The sequence below is a fragment of the Homarus americanus genome, unplaced genomic scaffold, assembly GCF_018991925.1.
Source record: "Homarus americanus isolate GMGI-L3 unplaced genomic scaffold, GMGI_Hamer_2.0 scaffold40856, whole genome shotgun sequence".
Classification (NCBI taxonomy): domain Eukaryota; kingdom Metazoa; phylum Arthropoda; class Malacostraca; order Decapoda; family Nephropidae; genus Homarus; species Homarus americanus.
The window spans coordinates 4,360,647-4,388,008 of NW_024734615.1; the positions used below are offsets into that span (position 1 = coordinate 4,360,647).

General features: G+C 36.9%; 2 protein-coding genes across 6 annotated transcripts in view; one reads left to right on the top strand and one right to left on the bottom strand.

Moving 5' to 3' along the window:
* Positions 1-12,388, bottom strand: part of LOC121870376 (intraflagellar transport protein 122 homolog) — a 30,492-nt gene extending 18,104 nt beyond the window's left edge. Inside the window, exons 1-14 of one of the 3 annotated variants that reach the window (XM_042372179.1) lie at positions 12,277-12,388; positions 11,471-11,537; positions 10,865-10,974; positions 9,273-9,393; positions 8,561-8,678; positions 7,307-7,399; positions 5,541-5,620; positions 4,756-4,831; positions 4,037-4,228; positions 2,331-2,528; positions 1,980-2,123; positions 1,122-1,259; positions 694-858; positions 45-164 (exon numbers count right to left, since the gene is read on the bottom strand). In XM_042372179.1, coding sequence (XP_042228113.1) covers positions 45-164; positions 694-858; positions 1,122-1,259; positions 1,980-2,123; positions 2,331-2,528; positions 4,037-4,228; positions 4,756-4,831; positions 5,541-5,620; positions 7,307-7,399; positions 8,561-8,678; positions 9,273-9,393; positions 10,865-10,974; positions 11,471-11,529 — 1,614 coding nt within the window. In that variant the 5' untranslated portion in view covers positions 11,530-11,537; positions 12,277-12,388. Of the gene's footprint in view, positions 1-44; positions 165-693; positions 859-1,121; positions 1,260-1,979; positions 2,124-2,330; positions 2,529-4,036; positions 4,229-4,755; positions 4,832-5,540; positions 5,621-7,306; positions 7,400-8,560; positions 8,679-9,272; positions 9,394-10,864; positions 10,975-11,470; positions 11,661-12,276 lie in introns of those variants that run through there. The other 2 variants (XM_042372180.1, XM_042372178.1) reach the window with 2 other exon arrangements.
* Positions 12,282-21,689, top strand: LOC121870377 (cyclin-D1-binding protein 1 homolog). 3 transcript variants are annotated; one of them, XM_042372182.1, is made up of 9 exons: positions 12,282-12,387; positions 14,675-14,798; positions 15,180-15,242; positions 16,039-16,128; positions 16,998-17,169; positions 18,232-18,379; positions 18,979-19,113; positions 20,423-20,596; positions 21,212-21,689. In XM_042372182.1, exons 1-9 carry the CDS (start codon positions 12,286-12,288, stop codon positions 21,362-21,364), a joined length of 1,161 nt encoding a protein of 386 aa, XP_042228116.1. In that variant the 5' UTR covers positions 12,282-12,285; the 3' UTR covers positions 21,365-21,689. The 3 variants fall into 3 exon arrangements, with proteins under 3 accessions (XP_042228116.1, XP_042228118.1, XP_042228117.1); XM_042372184.1 differs by lacking the exon at positions 14,675-14,798 and having other exon boundaries at positions 12,288-12,387; XM_042372183.1 differs by lacking the exon at positions 12,282-12,387 and having other exon boundaries at positions 14,651-14,798.
* Positions 21,690-27,362: the final 5,673 nt, after the last annotated feature.

Sequence of the window (27,362 nt, forward strand, 5' to 3'; positions counted from 1 at the left end):
TTCAGTTATTTTTACAAATTAACCATAAGAAAAAGTCATGTTACCTGTAGTTTCTGCTGGTGTGTTGGGAAATTTGAGGCCTTGATGTTGAGAGTGTTGTTTCCCGAGAAACACAGCATTTCTTCACAGCTGGTATTCCACGCTACACTGTTAGCATTAGGCTCCTGGAAAATGCATAAAAAAACTACAGTTAAGATACATTACTGTACTACCTCTGTTACAGCTTTTATCACACTGGTATTGTAAATATTCATGTTACAGTATAATAAAAAAATGGGCGTGTGGTTCTGTGGTCTGTATCAATCACGTATTGTATGATATTACCCACCTATACCATCATCCACCCACATCTCCCATCTGCACTCTCATCCACCCACATCACCCATCTGGTACAGTAATTAATACATATTCCAGTCAGTTGTTCTGTCACTCTGTATTGATGAGCACATGAGATTGTTTCTATGCAGTAAACAGTTTTATTTTAGACATTAATACATGAGTTTTGTGTTCAAGTTTGTGAGATGAGTGTGTGAATATTAGGTTCAAGGCTTTGCATATCACCCCACTATTACTACGCCAAACTGATTTAACTTTCAATGGGCTTTTCTTGGAATGCAAAACCTTCCCTCATGCAACGTGAAGGGCTTGTGTACTTCTTTTAATGAAAATTTCAAGAAAAATTAAGTGGTTTACCTGGAAAAGCAACTCTGAGTTGTTAACACCGTAAACAAGTAAAGTGCTGTGTTCGTCAACAACCGCTAACTTGTGGCGAGAAGAACTCAGGTCCAGGCAACGTATAGCTGATGGAACCTTCAACAGGGGCACAGGGAAGGCATTATCCAGGAATATCTTAAGAACCTGAGGACATAAGATATATAAATATCAGTAAATATAAATATGCATACAGTAAATACCTTTATTATAGTATAACATCAGTAATCAGGACACTCAGAAGAATTGTATTAAGTGTTTACCAAGTGTTCGCTTCAGTGAGTCTGGATGAAAATATAACTTCTGCTAACCAGCAATATCCAGTATGGCTGGTTTTCACCTGTTTACAACATTATAAGGAAGCCTGACAATTATTATTTAACACTTAATTAACTTTTCTACAATCATACCTGTCCATTCTTGAGGCCTAGGAGGAGGCCTTCCCTGTTGGCTGGTCCACCCACCACTTTGATGTATCGTATTAAGGAATCCATCTGCCATTCACGTTCCTTTACACCGTTAAAGTTGAGGCACTGTAGACGTTTTTCCTGTGAAGTGAATTTGTTGTTTTAATCTGGAGTGACAGAAATTAGTACCATATGTGTCTAACAAGAAACATCTCTGAAGTTAAGACAGAGGATGCTAGAAACTGCCTATGCCCCCAGTAGGGTCCATCATCATTGCAATTATCCTTACCACCACCACCATCATTATCATCATCACCACCATCACCACTACCATTATGATCATCATAATCACCACCAGCATCATTGTTATTACTAGCACTGCCATCATCATAATAGTTCAGGGGGAGCTGACTACCCATCCAATAACAGTCATATTAGCTTATGGAAGACTTGTCACTTTTATGATTTATCTAAGTACAGCTAACATCTGTTATTGTGCATTGTGCCACAAAATAACAAGTCAGTACCAAGAAAATGTTCATCCAGAGAGTCAAAAAGATAACAGTGTGACCGAACTATAACAGAAATGGACCCAAGACAGCTTGAACAGGTTAAGAGTGACACTGGTATAAGCACCTTGGCAATCATGCCTTCATATATAGTACTGTACTTGTAACTACATATACAGTACTAATTTAGTCTCCATCTTCTTAAATCAAGGTAGATTTCTCAATTTGCTAAAATTAGTATCAAACTAAGAAATTAAAAAAGTTATGCCACAGTAAAAGACTTATTAACTAAAAGGCATGAAAATTACCAACTTGAGAGAGACATACAGTAAATATTCATAGCTTGGTATACCTGACAGAGAACAATGTGGTTGGTGCAGACAACAAGAAGATTACAGTCCAAGCGTTGGTTTATTTTTTCTCGCACACGATAGTGCATGTCTGATGCATCTTGAGAGTACAGTTCATAGATTATTATCCTCTCTGGCAGCTGCACCTGTAGAAAAATAATATCAATACATTATTTAAGTCAGAAACTACAATCTCCTAAATTAGCTATGGAATGACTGAAAAAGATTCTAAAGTTACAGGAAATTTATTTTTAGTTACACTACACTACCTATGGCTGGCAACACATAAAATATAGCAACACTACATTTTTAATCAGTAAAACAATTTTTAATGAAATACATCAACAACTTACAGCTAAACGGTGCTTGTAGATGGCAATTTTTTTTACCAGATCCCGGCATTTTATTCTCACTTTCTGCTCAGTGATAAGATGCTGAATAATCACATCAGTCATATTCTCTCGAAAAGCATAGCATTCTTTGTAGAGGCCATGAACAGTTGAGAAGATCAGCTGGTAATAAGCAATTGTTCCATCCTGGCATCCAATAGCCTGCAAAATATTAATTAAATTGTACCCTGTACACTGTTGAGACATTCACGTTTTTCAATGGTTTGGTTACTAAGACCCACACCAGCAAGTGCTCCCTCTTAGTTATATCTAAAGATCATTCATATGAGATTAACCCTTAAGCCCCGGGTTAGTGTGAGCTGGCAGTACTCCACACCCGGAGGTAAATGGAGAAAAATCAACTTTTCCAAAAATAATTTTTAACCTTTTTAAATGATAAAACAATAAAAAATAAGTAAGAAAAACTATATATTGACCCTTGTGAAACTTCTCTGGCCACATGGAGGGAGGGAGAGAGGAGGGGGGGAAATAAGGAGACAGTGTTGGTTTGACAGCTGACGCTCGTGGTCCTTACGCACTTAGCAGTTATTTTTAGCTCTCCTTTGTGTCCGAGGTGGCCAATAATACATATATTTACTGATCTGAATAATTATTTGCTATAAATAATTCATTCAGAATATTTTATTTGAATTATTTTTCATAAAAAGTGCTTAGCAAGATTCGTCGCCAGTCTGTGTTTGGTAGAGCAAGTAATGCATAAAATAATAATAATTCCACAAATAAATACATTTATAACATAATCTTAGCTTTGTTTTACAGTAATACTGCACTACAATACATCTACACTACTTTTAGCAATATTACTTTGATACAACATGATAAAACAGACAAACAATGAAAATGAAACAAACAAAAGTAGGTAATTATGTTCAGGAAGCTTCCCTGTGGCCGAGCGTGTGGCGTAACAGGCAAATAGTCACACTGGAACCTGATAACCTGCGCTGGGCATTTAAACAGTGGCGGGAATAGGCGGACGTTCTGGAACGTCACCCGGGGCATGCTGGTCGGATGTTCTGGAAAGTCACCCGGGGCCTAAGGGTCAAGTCATTCTTGCCATAAAATATGCTAAAACAATTGCAATTGATCAGCAAAATGTTTTACCTTTAGAGTCAGATGAGACTCAGAATAACAAGATTATGTAGATAGTACTAGAGCAGAGAGAATCCTTTTTCTAACAACCTACCACTGAGATGCTTTGAGAATAACTTTTATTATTACTGTTAGAGAGAAATTTTCTAAATATAATGCCTGCAATGAGAACTACCAGCAGATCCTTCACCACTATCATCACAGTTTTACAGCCATTTTCCATGTGATTGAGGGTTAGCTCTTTGATGTTTCTCTACAGCAGTACTTAAGGCATTCATTACCAATACAGAGGATCTAAGGGCATGATCAGCTTAATACAGTAGTTGATCTTATCTTTCTTATTATGTTAGCAGCCTTCATTATTCAGTGCTAGTTAGTACCGGAGGAAGCCGTAGAGCTCAGATAAAGCTTGCCATGTCTGGTGAGGTTGCACTAGATAACCTTTTCACATCTGTCCCAGGCCAGGGATTGAACATGGGACATAGCATTGAGAGGCAAGCACATCATCGTTGTATTTATTGTATTAAAATCCATATTGTAAACATGGAGTGACAGCTCACCACAAAGTTAGAGTCTGGTCGAGCAGCACAGCACCACACCCAAGAAGATTGTTCTCCAATGGTTCCAAGCTTCACCCCTTCTCTGGTGTACAGCAGACAAGATTTGTTTGATCCACCAACAAGTAAATATTCCCCTTTACTGAAATAATTCACACAGCACGGATCAAAGCCAAGTGGTCTCTCCTTTCCCACCTATGGAAGATAAAGATATTATTCATGTTGCAGTGTGAACACTTTCATAATTGTTATTATTCTTGAGTACAAGGAGGCAGTACATATAACAAACTTTACATTAAAGTACATTAAATATATGAAACATCTATAATTATTAGGTACAGTTATGTATTGTTTCCCTGAACCTTTCTAACATCACGTACCCTTTCCTTCTAATTCTCTACATTGCTGGCACTGCTGGACAAAATTAATTTTTGACACAGCCCCACAGGAAATAGTCACGAGAACTTAGATCAAATGAACAAGCCAGCCAAGGAATAAGTCTCCCACACCTGATCCAATTATCAGGTAACTGCTCATTCAGGAACATTGAAACTTTTGTCAACATTAAAAGTAAAAATACTTGCACGTACTCATAAAAATTCTTCATTAGTACATTTCACTTTTCACTGCAGCTTTGTTAGTTTTTCATAAATGTTTAAAATGAAGATCATCTGTAATGACCTAGTATGGCGGAAATTACTAACTACCCCTTGAAGCATTACCTGTTTTCCACTGAGAGTATAAAATGAGAGGTTTTGTCCCCAGTCTGCAACACAAAGAACATCAACTGGTTCATCCCTGAAAAGATCAAAATAATATATTACATATTGATCACTAAGAGATAATCAAGAGGGGGGAGGGGGTGTTCACAGGTACATCGATCAATTGTTTTTATGAGGTGGAAGGCTCTTTATGCTAGGTTATATCAACAGAACCTATGCCCCCAACACTCTTCATACTGTTCTTTAATATACATAGACACTGCCTATGTAATACTATCGACAGTATAAAGTGTTTTGCTTCATAATTCTAAGTATACTACAGTACTAAAGTATAAGAATAAATCTATTAAGGCTAAATATTCTTCGTCAGAAAGACACAATAGTAAAAAATGTACATTCCAAATCTGAAGAAAATTGGCTGAGGCACTATAATCATCATTACCACTGTCATCATTACAATCACTTGGCATCATGATGAGATCTTGAGAGTCACTCGGCACTATCATGAGCACCAGTGAGTCACAATAAACACATTATAAGCATATGTGCAAGCGTATGGGGAGGTAAGAACTCCTCTAGTTGCAGGTAAAACATTTAAGCTCATAAAGGTTCCATGTATGAAGGTTTACTGAAATTACAGAACTAGAGTACAAGTCAAGTTATTGTTCCATCTTGGTTGTGTCTATAAACTTGCTTGACTCCATCATCACTATATTCCTAAGATACCCAGTCTGATCAGTGGGATAAATATCTTACTGAACACAAACATATAAACATTGTCTTACTTTGATGGGTTCCATACCAGGGACCAGATGGGAGAGTTGGTGCCCCCTGGTCGTTCAATTCTCATTTTCTCTTCTCCAACCTAAAATGTATGAAACTTTTAAATTTTTGAATAACATTATGCATTATATATTACAAATGCAACTTTAAACACACAAAATTATCTTCATTTATCTAAATAATCTAGGCCTTTCATCCATCATATTAGTTTTCCAAATTCACTTGAGAAGAAATTCATTATTTTTTTTAAGGGTATTAGCCCATCCGGGCACAGGTCACTAACCCACATCGGGGCCTGGGGGGGACAGAAATAATTATTAATAATAATAATAATAATAATAATAATAATAATAATAATAATAATAATAATAATAATAATAATAATAATAATAATAATAAAAATAAAAATAATAATAATAATAATAATAATAAAAATAAAAATAAAAATAAAAATAATAATAATAATAATAATAATAATAATAATAATAATAATAATAATAATAATAATAATAATAATAATTAAGAAAAGTAAAATTTATAATAATAAAAAAAAAATAATAATAATAATTCAGACAAGTAAAATTTACAAAAAATAAATAAATAATAATAATAATAATAATAATAATAATAATAATAATAATAATAACAACAACACTAATAATAACAACACTGCAATAATAATAATAATAATAATAAAGAACCATGAAGAAATACAAAAATGAATAAAGATCAAGAGTGAGAAACAATATATGCATGCTGTGCTGTCAATGGTAAGAGAAGCAAATTAGATCCTATAATTGTGTGTAAATAAGGTAGAAAGTCAGATCAGCAACCTGGGATTTGGTCACAATTTCCGTGATGACATATGGCGGCAGTACCTCCCAGTTTGGTAGCTGCCTACTACCTACTGGTGGTACAGATTATATGGAACAATAATAATAGTTAAAAAAACAAAAATCTTATAGTAAAAATACTTCAGTGAGACTCACATTCAGAGCCAAACTCTACTTTACAGGTCAACAGTTAGTAAAAATTTGTTGGTCTTATACAGTTGCGGAAATATGTTCCTATTCCCCGTGGTAACCTGTGTCTCTAACTAGCCAACCTATCCACCAATCACGTCCATTGTTACACGACCAATACCCATTCATTCATAAACAGTGATACTGCTACTGCAATGTTGCTGTTTGGAGACACAGGTTACCACAGGGGTGTAGAAACACATTTCCGCAACTGTACCAGGTTGTAGGACTAAGGTGGCAGGGTAAAGGTCTATGCTGCCCACAACCCACCAACCCCTCTGGCATCCATGTTTGGCTGTGGCATTGGAGCATTTCATGACCTTAATTCAGTGCAGAAAAAAACAACACATTCAAGAATCATCATCATCATTGCCAACATTTCATGACCTTCCACACTTGTGTAGTTTAGCCATGGTGGCAGATCTCCATGCTGTGTGGTCTCATGGAGCCTCCTTCATCAGGTTCTTATCACCGAGGTCATTCATCTCAACTACTCCACATATCATCGTTGGCCTAACCCCAGCTCTCATCCTCTCTACACTCAAACTCGTGCATTTCTTGACCTCACTGATCTCCTCTATGGTAAAAATACATCAAAGGAGTGACAATCCCAAACACAGAAAAGAAAACATAGCAACCTTACACAGGACAGTTAACCGTACCTTAACATAACTAATGAACTACGTCTCTCTGTTTACCACATTTATTAATCAATGACAAAACCCTTTACACAACTGATGCTGTACCTTATTTCTGATGGATACAATTCCATTAGCCAGCCCAAGAGCCATATACACACCATCATTGGTCCATGCACAGCTACATATGCGACTTGTACTCTGTAACATAAAAATACATATACTGTAATATTGTATGAAGTCCCACTTAATGGCCAAAGGGTCAATTGACAAATGGCCTTTAAGATAACAAAAATATAAAATCCACTGACAGTACTTGCTTTGTTCAGGGAGCTATTTGCCTTCTCACACAGGGAAATTGTCCCCACACATTGCTGCATAAACACTCAACCATACCAGGGACTATGAAAGACGGTCCAATATAATGACTATCAAAAGCTTTAAGTCAATAAGTAAATGGACACAAAATACCTAAACTAGTTTGTTGGCACAAATCTCTCAGTCATAAACTCAGGGACATACCTTTTCCCTCCAACATGAAGAAGTCATAGGTATGTCTCTTAGCCTTAACAAAGAATTTTTAATTTCAATTCCTTGTTTTATAGCCTTTGGGTCATATGAGGGTTCACACCAGCAAACAAAGTGATGTAAGAAAGTGCAGTTGAGCTCTGGCAACACTTGTTGGCAACAGCAGACCACTGGCAACACATTAGCAACATTGGAGCTCTGGGAACACAAGTTGAACACAGAGACTGGCAGGGCAAAACACAGAATTACAGTATCATGTGATAAACCAGTTTATGAAGGAGGAATTAAAGTCAAGTGAACTAGGTCAGGGATAATCTCAGTTTACTGTACTTGTTGATTATAAATGAATACGTGCTGTAACTGGTAAAGCTACAGTTTATACTAATCCATGAGGCCTGTCTCACTCACTCATTGCTTCACTGAATCATTGTCTCAATGACTCATTGTCTCACTGACTTGCTAAGACCCATGGTTAGCAACCCCAAAGGTTATAAAAGTGGTCTACTCCTAATTATAACTGTGCAGTACCTTTCCTGAACTAAAGAATTGAAAGGATACCAAATTAATTTTAAGCCCGAGAAATTATGTTTCTAGCCTGACAGTGTTGACAAGCCTAACACTCCACTGTAGATTGACCCACAGTAGTGAAGAACTAAACACACATCATAATAATAATAATAATAATAATAATAATAATAATAATAATAATAATTTGACCAAGGACAGCTGACAAAGCCAAGAGAGGCTTGTTTCCAGTAAAGTCCTTATGCCAGCAATTATCCAAAGGTCATGAGACAGTCTTAATTGATACTACAGTACAATTAAAAAACTGACCTTGTGCTTCTGTACACTCTTTTGTTCTGGTGACCACAAGCCAAAGTCACTGAGAGCACAGGAGGCCAGCTGATGGGAGACTGGGTTGTAGGCCAAGCACTGGATGGCATCATTATGGCTAGTGGGAAACAAACAATATGAATTAGACAATGAGAAAGTCATATTTCACTGTTTCACTGACATTATTATTTTTATTTGAACTTTCTTTACTTTTTTCATTGATGACAAGCACTGTATACAATATACCTTTTTTCTGAATATATTTGGGCCAAATGTTCTGCCCAATTTTGAATAAAATAAAATCTATCTAATTGATGATTGAAAAGAGACAGAATAAAGAGTCAAAGTCATTAATATGTGTAAAGTGTACAAGTCCTATGAAAGTGATGGTCAAGTTATGTAAATTGTAGTTGTGTAGCAACAGTGTGATGATAACGTAAGTGTTGGTGTAGTTGGTGGAAGATTAGAAGTAAGTCAGTAAGACATTATCAGGAGGCTGCGATATAATATAAAGTGATCCAAGTGTTTAGAGAAACTTTTATATGGTTATGGGGGCACCAATTTTATTATTTTATTTGGCTAATACCAAATGATTTTATTTAGCTCAGGGGCGACCCCGTCCACAAGGGGTTAATGTACAAGTAGCATATTAAGAGGTGGATTTCATATGGTGTTATTTATAATTTTTATAAAATAAGTGGAAATAACTTACGAATATTTAAGAATTCCTTCTAACTTAGATGTCCATATTATAACGCTCTTATCTGCACTTCCTGATGCAAAACGTTTTCCATCTTTGCTGTAGCACACACAGTACACAGCTTCCTTGTGACCTGCAACAAACTTACTAATTATGAACTAATTAAAAAACAAAAAATTACCTGTGTTTGTACAGTACAGAATAAGCAAAAATGGAGCACCGAGATTCCATTTTACAGTCAAACATTGAAGGCAAGCAACTCATGATCATCAACATCTTCAATGCTCACTTTTTACCTGTGTTGTCTATACAGGTATACTGTAGTGTACGGTACAGTATATGCTCAAATTTATATCTGTACGGTACAAGGGGCCCCCCAAATTCGTGGATTTTTATTTCACGGTCCTCTAATATTTGCGGATGACACTCTGGATGTACCCAAGAATGTCTGTGGGTAGTTTTAAAGTTGCCGGCATTTTTGCGGCCAGAACAAGGAGCCATTCATTCTAGAGACAGTAATTTCCATTACCTGTATTGTAAATGTGTGTGTGTCTACACACACCTTTCACTTTGTTAACTGCTCCCACTGCAGTCTCCCCCTGCTCATATGTTCTCCTAGCAGTTTAAGACTTTGACATCTTTTGAACTGCCATTTTGAGAGAGCCAGCCAGGGTTGCCACCCCATCCCTAGCATAAAGGTTCCTTCTGCCGTAAAAGTTGTCCCAGCTGTCAATGAATGGGACTGATATTGACTTGCAATATCTGTCAAGACAGCCGTTGACACCAACTGCCCTTGACAACCATTCATTGCCAACTCTCCTTCTAGGCAGGACACCACATATGATAGGGATCCCTCCCTTCGACCTAATACATTCTATAGCCATCTTGAACTTATCAAGAACCTCCTCACTCCTACACCGGCCAATATCATTGCCTCCTGCACTGAGGCAGATAATGGGTTTGTTCCCATTGCCAGACAAGATTTTGTCCATCCTGTCAACTATCCTATTTTTATTTTTACTTCAAAAAGTTCTGTCCGGGTACCGTACCTGGGAATCGCCAACAATTAAGGTTTTCGTACCTTCCTTGTCAGCCTTGTCCCTGACTATGCTAACGTCCAATTCGTCTATCAAAGGACTGAAAGAGTTGGTACACTTAGCTGTTGTTGTCGTATCCTTGGTGTGTTTTTTTTTTCACCACCAGTTTAGTTGTTTCTCTCCTCACAACCTTTCATTCGCCTAAGTTTTCGTCAGACAAGGGCTTTGCTTGTCTCGTTTCTTCCTTCATCCTCGCTATCACTTCCCTTAATTTCAAGATTTCTTCCTTGGCCCTCTGAAGGGCACAGCCCTGTTCACAAGTAGCACTAACCATTACTGACAATTAATCCCCGGGAGCTAAGCCTGCCGTGACCTTTCCTCTAGTGAGGTCAGAACACAGTCATCCCTACTAAACTATACAGTGTATGGTCCTCAATCTATACAGGAACCTATAATGGGTTAGTGTGAAAGTCTTGTGGTGGACTATCTCTAGACATACAGTACACAGTAATGGCAAAGGATAAAGAACATACAGCAAAGTTAAAATAAAAACATTAAGACTGTTACCTTTGAGAGGCTGTACTAAAGCACCATCACTTGTATCATACACCAGCACACGGTTGCCAGCTGCCACTATTAACTGAGAGCCATCTGGTCTAAAGCAGAGATCATATATGCTGGAAAACAAAAATAGGGGTTAGGTTAGACGACTGGTTTCGGGTTTTTCCCCACCCAAAACCCATTTCCCAGGCTCTCCCCCTTTATGATAGGGAGGGCCAAAACGAGCAATTTCCGCCATAAATGAAGGTGAGATTGGCTTAAACCACACCAAAATACACTGGAAAAACATATTGGTCAACCCCTAAGGACTCCAAAGTAAAAATTTACCAAAGTTTTACAGTAGTTAGTTAAGGGATGATATTAATGTGTACTATTACTAAATCAAATACTACTACAGTATAGGTGAATCAAATACTTATAAACTATGAATTAAATATTTACAATCGATGAAACAAATACCTACAAACTATTATTAACTATGAATCAAATACAGACGACTCAAACACTTACGATAAACAAATAAAATACTTACAATAAAAGAAAGAATTATGAATTATGACCTAAACACCGCACTTAAACTTACTTACAAACTACCCTACAATACTTACTTACCACTGTTCTACTTTATCTCTGTCGTGAACTTTATCCACCCATGTTGGCACCGCCCTCATCCTCCTCTCTAGACAATAAAACGATAAATGTAAATGTTTGACACTTGTTCAACTTCAAGTTTCCTTCACTACCAGAGGAAGGAATTTATCTACCCCAAACAAATTTACTTTATCGGTACTTTATAATATTTTACTACTTAGTTATGCATGTAAAGTCGGAAATAAATTATGAGTTATATATTATATTCAGTTTTTTTATTTATTTTAGTATATCAATAATAAAGAAAATTTGATTCCTTAAGATGGATATATTAATGATAACATAATACATTATTATATCTTCTTTTTTCCTTAATATTGTTATTTTCATTATTATTATCTCTTACTTAAACCTTATAATTGTAAAATATTTCATGCTTAAATAACATATTTTTTTTTTGCTTATTTGATTTATTAAAATTTCCATAGTACTAAACTGTGTCCTATGTAAAAATGCTTTTATATTTATTCTCACTTTTACAACTAATGTTCACTAACTTGTAATAGGATGTTATTTATCATTTGTATTAAATATCATGAGCTGATTATCAATCGAGTTTTCATTAAATTATAAAAGTGGAAGTACAAACAGGATAATTTAAAATAATGATATATACATTAAATTAGACGTTCAAAAGCATCATAATCATTTAGTTTTTTGTCAATATTATTAAAAACTATAATATTTCAATAAATTCATCAATTTATATGCAAAATATTGTCCTTTATATATAGTATTATCCATATAAATATTTATATATGTGGTACCTTAAGTTAATGTTGCATCCACTGTTGAGTTGTTCCTCTTGGTCTAGTGAACAACAACCTGCACAACACATAATAAATTATAACACCACAACAGTAGCCTCTACAACAACAGTAAGAGCCTTATTAATAATTTGGAACATTTGAAGTTGGTTTTATTGTATTATTTATCTAAGTTTTGGTAAAAATCCATAAACTTGGTCGAGTTAGTTGCATCATAAGCTGTCATCTGTATTTGACTCACATGAAGACTTATGGAAGATTCTGTTGTGCCTGTGACCCCAATTCTAAACTTTCACTTATACTTGTGTGGTATAATGTATGGTAATTTAAAGGCAGTGGATATTTTGCCGTGACCGATGTTTCCACTAACTCTATTGGTAAATTTTTACTTAGGTTATGAGTCCCTAGGAGTTGACGAATATGGTTTCCCAGTGTATTTTGGTGTGTTTTAAACGAACCTGACCTTTAATTTTGGCGGAAATTGCTAGTTTTTACCCAACGATCCAACAATAATGGGGGAGAGCCTGGGAAATCGGGGTTTTTGGGTGGGGGAGAAAACGAAAACGAGTCATCTGACCAAACAAAACCTAACCTAACTCCTAGGGACTCCGCCCCCGGTAGGCCGAGCTTAAACTAACCTAAATGTTTCAGTAGTTAAAATCTCTGGGGTGCGCCATGTCCGAAAGTACAATACCTTAGAAGTGGAAGGACCAGGGATACGTAAGAATTGGATAGAATAATCGTCATTCTCGTAAAACTCTGCAATAAACCTGAAATAATCATAGGAGCACAAACGACAACCAACCTCCACCACTGCCATTGTGAAACGAGTCAATGAAATTAAAATCATACCCAGACTGCTTCCTTTGAAAAAAAAAAAATGTGATTGGTCGAAAAAAATTCTGCGTGATGATATCGATACCTCATTGGTCATGACTGGATGACGTCAGTCAACATTGCGCATGCGTGATGCACAGATAACATCTCCTCACAGAGATGGACTGAAAACTACTTAAAGTCAATTAAATTCAATTGTGTTGCTATTATCCATTTCCGCCATGTATATATGGGGTTCAAAATGCTCAGAATAGCTAGATCTAAAAGTTTCGGTAGTTTATAACTTTCGGGGGCGCTGTCCAAAAGTAAAATAATACCACTCTATTTTACCCTAAGTGCGCTCTGATTGGCTAATTGTCCATTACCGGTGAACAACGCGAGAACTATATTTGACCGTGACTGGCGGCATTTAGCATTTATTTCACCATGAATCGATGGTTGTGTAGCTGTAAACATACTGTACCTAACCACATTTCTGTTGTGCAGAAACTTATCATTATAAAAGAGGTGACATTTACTAGAACCTAATAGAATGTGACCTAACCAACCAAAGAAACCTACCTAACTTCTTAGCCGGGGGACAGACCCCCTATTATATTAAACAGAAAGTACTTAGCTGATCAAAGCACATTCAGGGTAAAATAGCAGTAGTAGGAACTTAGCCAGTCAGCAGTCACGGCAAAATATCCACTATGTAATTTAAATGACATTGATTCAAAGTCACAAGTAACATAAAGGCATAACCTCAGACCACCTTGATCAGGTGAGAGTATAACATTGAAAGTACCATAGTCTATAAAAGTGCCAATTAACTCAAATTCCTTTATCAGAACACCTGAAATTTTACTTAAAATCCAAGAAACTTACTGTATGTGCAATGTTCCAGTGTCATTTTGATTATTCTTGCTCATCATGGTGCTGTATAGTGGTCTTGTAGGGAAATTGATGGGTTGGAAGCAGGTTGTCAAGCAACATATTAAGATAACTGTTTAATGTTCCTCCCAAAACACTTTTGCTTTTGAACAATTTAGAAATGTTGGTTTACTTCCTGTTGACTACAGAGTAGAGCAGTTATATGTAGCTGTAGTTCTGTATTATGAGTGGTAGTGCCAAAGATTAAGATATGTTGAAATGGTTTAAAATCACCACAGTTACAGAACAAGAGCAATTAGTGACTTCTCATGTGTTACCCCAAGAGTAAACAGTTTTGGTAAGAGTTCTTTCGTGTATACAGTACTGAACTGGTGTTTGTCTATGGGTTGATCTACAATTGTACTGTACACATTCAGTGAAATACAGTAATGTCAAACTGTATATGTTTTTAGAAATCCTGTAAAACCATTTTACAGAGTGAGTTACTGTATAAGGTGCCATTAGCCATGTCCCAAGGACCACATTGAAAATAAGAATTACTAATACATGTACTGTATTATAGTTATGTGTTTTCCTCAGTAAAAGTTTAATTTGTTTGTATATACAGTGCTGTACTGTGTTAATTTTTGCTTATACCCTGTACAATAAATTAAAATAAAATCAGTCTCAATACTGTACATCTTTCTAGAGTTTTGTGAAGCCTGTACAGTATTACAAGACAGAGATGATGGCAGACTTATCAAAAGGTCCTTTAGCAAATATTTTGCAGAATAGTATTGAAAATATACTATCAGCTGAGCAGCAAGTGCAAGGTAAGTAAAGTTACATATTACTTTACTGTCATGTTGAAAAAGCCAGAAAATCATGTGTTTCTGGTTACAGACTGCAAAAGAATTAGATAGGGTAAGTTTTTTTTTTTTTTAGTTATTTTAACAGTTACTGTGACTGTCTAGATTGATAGTCATTTGCATTTTTCACCAGTAATATTTTCTTATGTTAATAAAGTTGTCTCTGTTTTACAAGATCTGAGGATGGAGCATTAAAAACAAAGATCCTTATAGAAAGATAAAAATATGTTTGAAATGTTAGATAAAATTTATTAGGGTTAGAGTTGGCCACATGCTAGTTTAACCATCTGGCCTCTTTGTTGCTAGAAGAGTATAACTAAATCTATTTACTGTATATGGTTTCAGACAAGGATGTTGCCCCCCGAGAGAATGACGATTTTGCTCTGGATAAGTTTTGGCAGGACATGAGTAAGTGTATTAACACTGTATATAATTATAGTTTTAGTGTTAAGATATTACATTCTCTTTTTTCTGACTACTGTACTGGTATATACTCTGTATAATCAGGAACCATGACAGGTAAAAAAAAAAAAAGAACTTATATTAAGGAGACACATAGTAGGGAGGTATACCTGAAGAATGGAGAATTTTAAAACGTTATCACTGCCAAGTTTCAAGTCACACAAGCTTCAGGTTGAACATTTCTCTCCATTTCTGTTATTATTGGAAGCTGGATGTTGCTACATACAGTGAAACCTCTAATTCATAAACTTCACTCTCCATATAAATCATTAGGTGGGGTTTTCACATTTAACAGTCCCTCAATATAACAGACTTTTCTCTCCTGTAGTCCGTTACATAGAGGTTTCAGAGTACAGTATTATAGTTCACTGGTCACCTGAAGATTTACCCTCCCAGTTTATTTTTTCTGAAGATTAGCCACCTTAATGCTAATTTAATCTAACCTAACTTAACTCCCCCAGGTAGCATTAGGGTGGTTGATCTTAAGGTGAAATAAGCTGGGGGTACGAATCTTCAGGTACTACAGCACTTGAATTAGAACAGACATTGGATAGTAACTTGTTCTCTTGGGTTTGGTCAGTGACAGTCTGTTCATAGAGTTGTTTGTGTGAGAACCGTTGTTTTTCCTCATTTGGCTTCCAGTACTCAGTGGGTCAGGTAAGCGTATATATAGATATTGTTTACTGAACATAAAATAAAAACTTTTGTTTCAATCTTTATAATTATATTCTACTTATTACAGATGTAATTACCCAAAAGCTCTCCTTTGAATGTACAAAAGTTGGTATTTGCTTCACCAAATCTCCAGTGCCAACACCCAGTGAAACATCCAGTAAGTTGGCTTATGGCTAATTTTATTGTAGAGTTGTATAATGACAACATTTAGTTGCATATGAAAGTAATTTTTAGTTTAACAAATTTATTGACAAAGCTTGGAGTACAGTTTGCCTATTCTGAGTACAGGTGCTCCTCTACTTACGAACGAGATACGTTCCTGAGGCTTGTTTGTAAGTCCAACTTTACTCTTGTAGATACCAAACATATTGTAAAAATTGAAAATATTATTGATATTTAGTAGTTATACCCTTTAATACAGCCTTAAAACCTGGTTCACTCTTCTCCTCCACATTAAACACCTGTTCTGGCAGGTATCCCCCCTCTGGGATGATGTTTGTATCTCTGAAAGTTTGTAAGTTGAACGTTCTTAAGTAGAGGAGCACCTGTAATTCAGTCAGGTCTTGACACTGAGGGTGGTATGAAAGTAAAAGTAGAAAACAAATCTTAGAATATTACAGTTGTTAACAAGATAACAGAATATGGCAGGACTGTGGTAGATTATGTGAACAAGATTATTGAACTCGTAATAGAACATGAAGGAATTAGGGAAGGAGGTGGGAGTGTACAGTACAGAACATGAAAACATTGTACTGTTTAGGAATAAAAACACCTGACTATCCACTGCCAGGCTGCAAGATTGCCTGAGAGCTGCCATCAGGTAATCATAACTAACCCAAACAAGTGTAGAAAAGGCCATAAATTGTTGATGGTGATGAATTAGCTGGTAGAATGATGATAATGATAACCCAATAAAAGTAGATAAGAGTAAGAGAGGACAACGAAATGAAAGAAAGAACTGGGTATCACAATTGCTTAATAAAGAATTTATTCATTGTACATGTGACTATGATATGTGTCCTGCAGGTCTGATGACTGGTGTGGAGGGAGCAGTTCTCGCCATGGTGTCTGTCTACTTCAGGCTCTCCCCTAAGTATGGCAGTGTTCTCCGTTCTAATGTTCGGCATGCAGTTGTTCGAGCCATTCAAGCTGCTCGAAACCTCTTGAAAGTTATAAAGGATGAAGGTGGTGAAGCTGTGTAAGTTATTAAACTTTCTTTGATACCTGTAGGGAGATTATCTATCAGCAGAATCTTTTGCTGGGAGGGACTCAAATTGGAGTGCATGGGTCTAGGAAGGACTTATCTTTGATGAACTATCTGCTTTAAAAGTACTCGACATAGCTTCAATTCTCCATCATCACACCAGTTAGTCTTGTATTATTTCATGAGGCAAATGCTTCATAGTTTGGGTGTTATCAGTGGGTTCACTTGACCTTCATTTTAATCTTTGCTGGTATGAAATCTTGCAGCTCACCTGGTGATGAGCCTTGGACCATAGTTGGATAATTGAAGCGTGAAATCTCCATTTTATAACTTTAGGGAAAAGACAGATAACCTGATTTTCCTTACTTCTTCACTTGGTTGGGTTCTAAATCTGTGACTTTGCTAGCTCTTGAAACAATTCTCAAATCTAGGAACAAAACAGTTTTGCCTTCTTATTGCATGTCAGAATAGTGTAGCCTGTATTTTACATGTAAGGGGTCCCCGGGTTACGAACGGGTTCTGTTCCCGAGTTCGATTGTAAGTCGGATTTGTACGTAAGTCGGAACACATGCTATATGCATACCATACTTACAAAACAATGTTTAAAATCCCACTATATCATAGCCTAAGCCCTTATATACATAAAAGATCACTTAATTTAAGACAAAAGAAGAAATAAAATGACAAAATACAGTAAATTTAAGTAAAAAATAAGTCATCAGGAAAATAAAATAATGTAAATTTCAGGTTTAACCCTGTGTGTATCGACGGGCTTTCATAAGTCAGGGACCTACTCTGCCGTACCAATATCTCACACATCATTAATCTCTTCACCTTGGCTAGAAGATGGTACCTGTATAGTATTTCTTTTTTCCCTGCTCCACAATTTTTTGTCCCAAGATCTAAAATGTCACCCAATGCCATTGATTAGTTTTAGGTAGGTAAAAGTTTGAAATACTGTATTGGTCAATTTTGAAAAGCTTGAACTAGGCCTCTTACTTTAGATAATAAATTTGTACAGTACTTAAAAATGGCATGTCCTTAAACTTTTGACAGAGCCGAAAGGTATCATCACTCAACTGGCATTGTGTGGCAGGGATGTGGATCACTTGAAGTATGTCCTCGTGATAACAAAGCAGCAGTACTGAAGGAACTGCGAGGACAGAACAGCCTTGTCTCAGATGCCTTCACTGAAATATCTGAGGTAAGGATTTTGGTTTTATATATTTTGTAGGATCAAAGTATTAAGAGAGGTCCATTAACCACCTCCCTTATAGTGTGGTATTCTGTACCTGATGATGACGATAATGATGATGGCAGACAGCTTTTCATATTTAATTACACCTTCCTAATCTTCCCATTTCTATCACATAGATATTATTTTTTAAGTTTCTAATGCAAGAGAGAAACATTATTTTCAGAGGAGCAGAAGTAGAATAGAGATTGTCAGCCAAACAGGGGTCAAGTTCCATGTTGGAGAAACCCACCTTGGCTAAACTTAATATCTTATACAGTAGAGTTAGGTGAAACAGCTGCAGATGGTAACATACAGTATTTCACTGTTAAAAATAAAATTCTTTGGGTGAAGAACAGTACATACAATGTATATGAACAACCAAAGAAGTGTCTTACTGTAGTAGTTAATCTTTGCTGCAAGAGAAAAAATTTCCATCTCTTTCATATAGACAATATCTGTAATAGTTGCCTATTTGTCTCAGATGCCTTGAGTTTCATGCATGATAATTTAAGCTTAGTGTTATTTTCTATTTTGGGATAATTTACCTTTTCTTTCTTTCTTTCTAGGCAATGGAAGGAGATGGAAGTGGGTGGAATTGTATGGGAGTAGACAGTGACGATGGCATGGAAGAAGATGAGAAGTGGACAAATGAAGACAAAGATCTTATAGGTCCCTCAGTGAACCTTATCAAGGCTGCCAAGGTTAGCGTTGTTCTGCAATAACACTGTTTGTGTTGAGCAGCTGATATAAAGAATATAGGTACTGTATATGAAGCTGAAGAAATCATGTGTTGGTCTGCAAGCTGAGATGTCAATACAAAATTTGATGAATACTGAAAAGAAAATGATGATGTTTTCAAACTACAGTACTGTACTGTACAGGGTGTCTCATAGGTCACCACCATAGGAAAATTCATGTTCTTTTCTTCTTCTTTTTTCAGATGATTGAATCAACAACTGATCCATATGTAGCAACTGGCTTTCCATACATGAATATTAATTGACTCTTTCCTCTGGTATTAATTTCTCTTCCATCTTTGTTGATTAATTATGATTAAATCAAATTAAAAACAAAGACTATTAACTTTTCAATGCTGTGTGGCCTGTGAGACACCTGTACCATATTGGATTAAGTGTCTTCACAAGACTTTTTGTTACATAAGGATTGCTAAGCAATATCATCTCTTAGTATGACAGATTTACGTAAATTGTGTGTGTGTGTGCATATAGTCCCTCACCAACTAAGATGTCTGTTCTTTTGCAAAACAATACCTACATTGTACATTTCATTAAATTTGAATCAAATACATATAAAATACCATTATATAAATTTAACAATATAAAGGGTATTTACCTTCATTGAGACGATGGTGGATGAGTATGTGGAATGAGAGGTGATTGTTATAAGGAAGAGAGGGACATAGACCCACTATCTTTTGCACTTTCCCATGTGCCACCAGCAACTATCCCATATCGTAGCCTCAGTTTTCCTAATCGTAGGAATCGAGGATTCGTTTACTCCCAGGCGTGTCCCACTGACTATCGAGCACTTCAGCTTTCTATTACTTACACTCAATGTTTGCTTAGTGCCATAGTTAAAAGCAAAATCAATGTTATTACTGTAGAAAATATAAGTAATAAATATCCAGTGTATGGAGCAATAAAATACGTCTGCTTGGTACGAAATCACAGCGCAGAGAGCATGGCGGGAGGCTGGATGCTGCACAAATGAATACATTGGAACACAGAGGGGAAAATGATGCTGTGCTAAACTGTGGATACTCGAAATTCAATACTGCGGTTGGTGAAATGATATAGGATAAAAACCATGGATACCCAAAGTCCGCGGTTGGCGAGGGACTACTGTACTGTGTTAATGGATTTCATTCTTTTTTTTTTTCATCAATTTATAAATGTTTCTGTACAATACATCAGCCCCAGTTCCCCAGAAATTATTTTGTTCTTACTGTGTATATGCTTGTACTTACTGTACTGTATGTGGTCACTTCAGATACTTTACAAGCGAGTGTTAGCAGCAGTAGAGAAGAACGGTTCATGTACAGGTGAAGACAAAGTAAAAGAACTTGACCAGCTGTATGAAGATTGTAATCTTGTGTCCAGAACTGTTGACACATTAATACTAGAACTGTATCCTCCACTAAATGTTTCTAGTATGGAAGAACAGGTAAGATGCTAATAGTTCCCTCATGGCTCCACAGTTGTCTGTATTACCTTGAACAATTCACTCATTCTCAAGCTAATTTTCTCATAGGTCAATCTCTTAATAGTTTAATAACTGCAGTAAATCATTCTTGTTAACTCATATATTTCTTTTTCATGACCACACATTTGATGTTGTGGAACTTTGCTTCTCCAAAATACATTTTTTTGACAGCCAGTCATTGCAAGATACCTGTTAAGATGCCACCACCAAATGCTCCTTCAAAGGAGGCATATTAATTACAACTTGCAGTATTGAGGAAGACTTGGTGGATATTTTTGAGGTTATGAAGTTTTACAATGGGAGTGACTAAAGCTAGTTTGTCATTTGCATCACTATGAACCTTCCTCCATTAAGGAAAGTTACTACTTCTACCTCATCAGTTAAATGCCACATTTTAATTATAAATATAATTGTTCCACCTTATCAACTTCTCTAAAAAGTGTTGTCACTTGTTTCATCCCTCAGTCATAACATAGGGTTTAATGTTCAATTGTCCATTTGTTGTTGTGTATTTAGTGGAAACTGATATACCGTACTGTTCTATATAATTATCAATTTTGTATTTATTTTTTACAGTCTCATTATCTGGCAAACTTATTGAGAACAGCCCTGAAGACATGCATCCACAGCCACATTGTCAGTGAAGCAGAACAACCACACATTGAGTTTGTATACAAGGCCATTGATCACAATCTTGATCGCATGAAAGAAAAACTGAGCGAGAAGTAAAGTTACTTATTACAATGATCTTGTTATATAATATTGGAGTGTATTTTATTGAACCTTACAGAACTTGAGCTGTGAATATATTTCTATACAGGAAGTCTCTGGGTTATGAATAGGTTACATCTTTAAAATTTTGCCTGCAAGTCAATTGTTTGTACTTTGAACTCCATTTCTCATAGATACAATGTTATACAGTAAATGGTGATTCTCGGTTACCAAGTCAGCCCATAATTAGGCTGAAATATTTTACATTTACAATTAATTATTGTAGATAATAGTGCTGTTATAATACATCCAATAAAACAAAATAGAACAATAACAAAATGGATAAGTGTTTTTAATTTACCTATGATTATTATCCTGATCGAATGATTGAAGCCAAACACAAGGCTTATGTACCTTGGTGTTTCTCCTGTCTCTCAACTCTTTATTATGTTCATTATTATCTCCAATGTTATAGCCTTTCTTTGACTCGGGTATATCACAAGAACCACTCTAATGGTATTCGGTCATGATTAGGGTCCATTTTTAGCTAACTAAATACTCGGGGCTTATACAGTGTCATGTTTTTCTGCCATAGAATTTCTTTTTCTTTTTTTTTACACATGGAATGTTTGTATGAACAATGTACAGATATTTCTAAAACAAAACAAAAATTGTTTTAGTACTGATACTAGATCATATGCCTAAGGGCTGAGAACATACGTGTACGAGCTGGACTTATGAGAATATAGTAGGTTCAAATCTGCTTTATACATCTGGTACCAGTATCTATCAGTTATTTCAAAACAATAGCACTTGTGGATGTAGCATGTGTCTTTATCTTTAGTTTTACCAGTTTTTTCAGTTTAATTTGTTTTATTTAATTGTTTTATTCTCATACTTTTATTTATGCTTTCTAAATTACTATATATATATTTCTTAAAATTAATGGCATAGAAAAACTTCAAATCTTCAAAACAACATTTCCAGTAAATACAGTACTGTACTTGTATTCCGCTTACAGAAAGGAAAAAACTAATACATTCCACTCAACAAATTGTCTTTCATTAAATAGATTGGTGTTTCTATCTTTGACTTTTTTATCAATAATGAAATATGAAGACTAGTACAGTATTGTATAGTAAGATGAATTTATGTCTGGATATTCATAACTGTGATTCTCTGAACGGTATTAAGATACTTATTGAATATTTATGTGCCTAATGTTTTTGAATGTTGTTATTGTCTATTAATAAATAAATACATATTTTTTCTTTTGTTATTTACTATCATTTATTGATCAGAAAGTAAGGGAAGAGGGAAGGGCTGTGCAGGTAAGGGGGGATTGGGTGAGGTTGTGCAGGTATGTGGAGAGGGCGAGGTTGTGCATCTAAGTGGAGATGGTGAGGTTGTGCAGCTAAGTGGAGAGGGTGAGGTTGTAGTGGATTTCTCCCCTACAAACGCTGTTTGTCGCTGAGTAGCCGACCCCACGAATTCCCCAGTGTATGCCTCGTGGTCTAGGTCAACCAGCGCCGCCCACGGAGCGGGGGTCAACTATCTACCCACGCCTACCTCCGCTATAAAAGACCTGACCTCGTGGTGACCACCCTCTTTTCTACCTACACCAACCAGCAACACCACCTCCTCCGCCTGCCTGGCGGCCCTCGCTCCCGCCGGCGAGCATGGCGACCCACAAGCTGTCCTCCTCTGAGCACCCTCACCAACCATCTCTCTCTCTACATCACGCTTGTAACCACGTTGCCACTTCCCAGTACCAAGCTGCATTGCACATCCAATACAACATGTATACAGAGAGCACATTGTGAGTTTCCTTTCTCCATCCCATCCTGAGTGTGAACCCAAACAACCCGTACCCCTATGAGGGCCACTACTGCCACCATTTATGAGGGCCTGAGCTGCCACCATTTATGAGGGCCTCCGTGTGCCAGTAACAATTCCTTTTACTCTCATACTTATTACCATTGGTAGCGTGACGAGAGGAGGCTCGTGGGTAGATGTAATGATAGTAACAAGCAATAGGGAAGAAATAACGGTAAATACTGTAGGTATATAACACTGGTCAACAGCCAAAATGGTTCACATATGAGATCATGCTCACACAACTAATTTCATATTGCTGAATTCGAATCTGATATTTGTTTTGTTCTATCAGACCAGGTTTTATAAAAAAAATCAATAGGTACAAATATTTAATATTCCATCACGTGTCGTGCAAAAGATGAGATTATCTCATGTGACTGTGCTTTCATGACTAATTTCATATTAATGAATATTAATTGGATGTTTCATTCTACCATCAGACCTACTTTCTTAAAGAATAAAAAAAATAGTAAATATAGTAACATTATCGCATCATGCAAGATACAATTTTAAACCTATCACAGATAAGCTCATAAAAAATTGTACCAAAAAACATAAGTTCAAATCCTTTATAATGACAAAATATGAAGTTCTAAAAGTGCTTCTGAACTTTACTCTTTCTCTTGTACAGCTTGCTCTCTTCTCATTGCAGTGTCCAGCAATAGTCGCCCATCATGTTAGGACTGAATTGTCCCTGATATCTGCTCTCCATTATGGTGATATCTTGATGAAATCTTTCGCCGTGTTCATCACTAACGTCTCCAAGGTTACCTGGGAAAAATTCAATATGAGAGTGGAAAAAATGCAATTTCAAGGACATCCTTGCTCCCAATGCATGATAATTCTGAAGCATGGTTGTTACGATTTCTTTGTAGTTGTCAGCACGATAGTTTCCAAGAAAATTCTTTGACACATTGACAAATGATTCCCATGCTTTTTTCTCCAGTGGGTTCAATGTTTTGGTGAATTCGCTATCATTAACTAGTATACGAATTTGTGGTCCATTCAAGACACCTGCTTTCAACTTGGCTTCGGAAACCACACCACCTAGTTTCTGAGATAAGTATAGAGTCCCAGCACCGAATTGATCCATAGCTTTGATGAAATTTTTAGCCAAACCGAGCTTTAGATGCAGTGGAGGCAAAAATATCTTTTCTGGATCTACAAGCGGATTGTGAGCACAGTTAAACCTTCCAGGCGCATCTCTTGGTCTTGTCGGCCAATCCTTTCTCACATAGTGCTCTGCATCAGCTCTGCTGTTCCACAAGCACAAAAAGCACATGTGCTTTGTGTAGCCACTCTGAAGGCCCAGTAGTAAACTGATGACTTTGAGATTGCCACATATCTTCCACTGGTGTTTCTCATACTCTATAGCGGCCAACAGAATTTTCATTGTTTCATAGCTCTCAGTCATTTTTGTTGCGTGTGCTATTGGGACAGATGGAAGCCGATTGCCATTGTGTAAAAGAACAGCTTTCAGAGAGTCTTTTCCTGGGTCTATAAACAGCTTCCAATCCTCTGTCTTGTATGTTTCAGATTTTGCAGAGTTGTTGCATGAGAGATACTGCGTCCTCGCAATAACAAAGGTTGTTTGCCATCTTGAAAAATGCAGACAGCTGTCTATGTCGGTAACGCGCTGTAGTGATATGCACTCAATCTTCTAGCAGGTTACGCTGCTTTAGTCTGGATCCCAAAACTTCAGCCTTTTCTTTTGACAAGTTTAGGTCCCTAATGAGCTCATGAAGCGCTTCTTGAGTAAATAGTTTAGGCCTGGTATTTTCAGAGTCATCCTGGTAGTTGTTTTCCATTGAGGTAGAGGTAGAATCGGAATCACTCAATTCTTGTTCAGTCGGTGGATTTGGGACTGGAAGTTTAGCACTGTGCGGTACTGGTCGGATTGCAGAAGCAATATTGGGGTACTGTACCTTGCCTCGTGTCTTGATTTTTATTCCCTTAATATTTGTGAGACAAAAGTAGCAGTCACTACTGTGGTCTTTAGGTTCACGCCATATCATTGGTACAGCAAACCGCATTCCTGAACTTCGTTTACCACACATCCACTCGCTCAGGTGGTTAACACAAGGCTTACAGGCTACATGAGGTGCCCATTTCTTGTCTTGGTCACCCAAATGACATTTGAAGTAACTTTTGTAGTTCAGTCGAACAGCTTTTGTGATTGGTTTCTTGAGGCTACCAGGAGTGAAGGCACCACATATGTAGCAAAAACTGTCAGCACCGTTCACACACTTGCGACGTTCCATGTTTTGTTAATTTCAGAGTAATTACAAATCATGCAGGTGTAGATATGCAATATCATGAATCAGCAAACTGAAACAAACAAAAAAGCACAAATCAGGACAAAATAATTGCATAAGTGGAGCCAATGAGCATATAAATTACTGTATGAATAGCATGGTACACTAAATATATAGATATGCTGGTTCTGGAAAACTGAGCCTGATACAGCTACACGAATGTCATAATTGAGTTCAGCACATACAATTACACTAGAATCAGACTGTTTTGATCCAGAACCATGAGAATTTTTTTTTTATGTTGACCAGTGATAGACACAATATACAAATACAAAATTTATTTAAACATTAATATGAAATTAGGAGAAAGCATTTATTTGTACCAACAGACGAAATCTAGTACTAGGCCCTCAGGCTCAACACACTCACACCACTACTGGGTGGACATACTCAATAACACTTCCAACCCTACTGAGTGGACATACTCAATAACACACAACTCTTATAGTCACTTAGCACCATAAAGACCAGGACAACTGCCACTACCACCTTCAGTCGTCAGGAGTGATACTCAAGCAACAGCCATGGGGTCCAGCCACCATGGGGTACTTTCCGACGAACTCTAGAGATCCCAGTGGATTAATTCCACCACACAAATAGCCCTACTGAGTTAGACACTCATCCACCAATGATGGGGGCTGGTAGTGGTGTGTGGCTTGGTGATCCGGGGGCACCTCGCAGGCCGAGCGTTAGGGCCAAACGAGCCAGCTATGGGGGCTATAGGTAGTCTGAAGTGTCTGACGGCCGGGTCTCACGAAGGTAACTGATCCTACTGGACCTCGGACATCTCCCCAGACATAGTGGATACAACATCCACGCTACAGACACGGCCTAGGCTGCGTTAGGGACCTGTATGGATGAAGGGACGGGCACTCACTAACAGTGACAACAACATCACGTTTCAGGGGACGTTAAAGACGTAAATATGACTTCACTCAGAGCATATCAACTACGTTACTGTAACACTTGCACAATCAACTATTAATTGGGTCAAATCACTTAAAAGGGCGAATTACAACACAGAGTGGAATGGCACACCTGTATGGATGAAGGGACGGGCACTCACTAACGGTAGAATAGGCCAGGGAGTCCACCTACTCCTATTCCGATGAATTAATTTACTGTACACTCTGACGTTGAAACTGAGACTATGAACTCAGTTTCATTCCCTACTATTATCTTCACTAACAATGCTCTGACTCAGCTATCAAAAGCAAAATTCTCTACAAACAAAGACGGGGAAACAGAGAAAACGGGGGACGCTTCCACTGGGGGACTCAGAAGGTTTTGTGGACGTTTGAGCCTAATATGAATCCTTAAGGTCTTCAGGTTAGCCATTATCACGATCATGACACCCCACAAGGTTGTGCAGGAGAGAGAAAGAGGGGAGGAGGTAGGAAATAATTGACAGGAGAAAGTAGAAAAGGATAAGACTAAAGAGGATTTATAAAAGAAATGGAATGATAACTTGAATGAAAAGGGAAAAAAAGGAAATAGTCATTGATGATTCTTTTCTCTGAATCAAATCTGAATCTTGAAGATGTTGTTAGTGTGGAAAAAGTGGCGGTGTAAACACTCAATAGAGTATAAGTGGTAAATAGACTCAGAACAGGACAAGGGAGAGATGTAAAAAGGTTTAGAATAGGGCAAGGTAGAGGTGCAAACAGAATCGGACCAGATAGACTGATTGTTGTGTAAACATGCAGCGGATTGTTTCATACTATGATAGAAGTTAAAACCGACGGTAATATAAAAAAAAACCATTTTAAGCTTAATTTACATTTTTACATAATGAATATGGTATGGAATTAATCAGTGATGTC

Bases quoted from the DNA above. Each gene is read 5' to 3' on its own strand.
- LOC121870377 (XM_042372182.1), top strand. From the start codon at position 12,286: ATGTTGCATCCACTGTTGAGTTGTTCCTCTTGGTCTAGTGAACAACAA. The intron at 14,799-15,179 runs GTAAGTAAAGTT...ATATGGTTTCAG, and splicing joins AGCTGAGCAGCAAGTGCAAG to ACAAGGATGTTGCCCCCCGA. The intron at 16,129-16,997 runs GTAAGTTGGCTT...TGTGTCCTGCAG, and splicing joins AACACCCAGTGAAACATCCA to GTCTGATGACTGGTGTGGAG.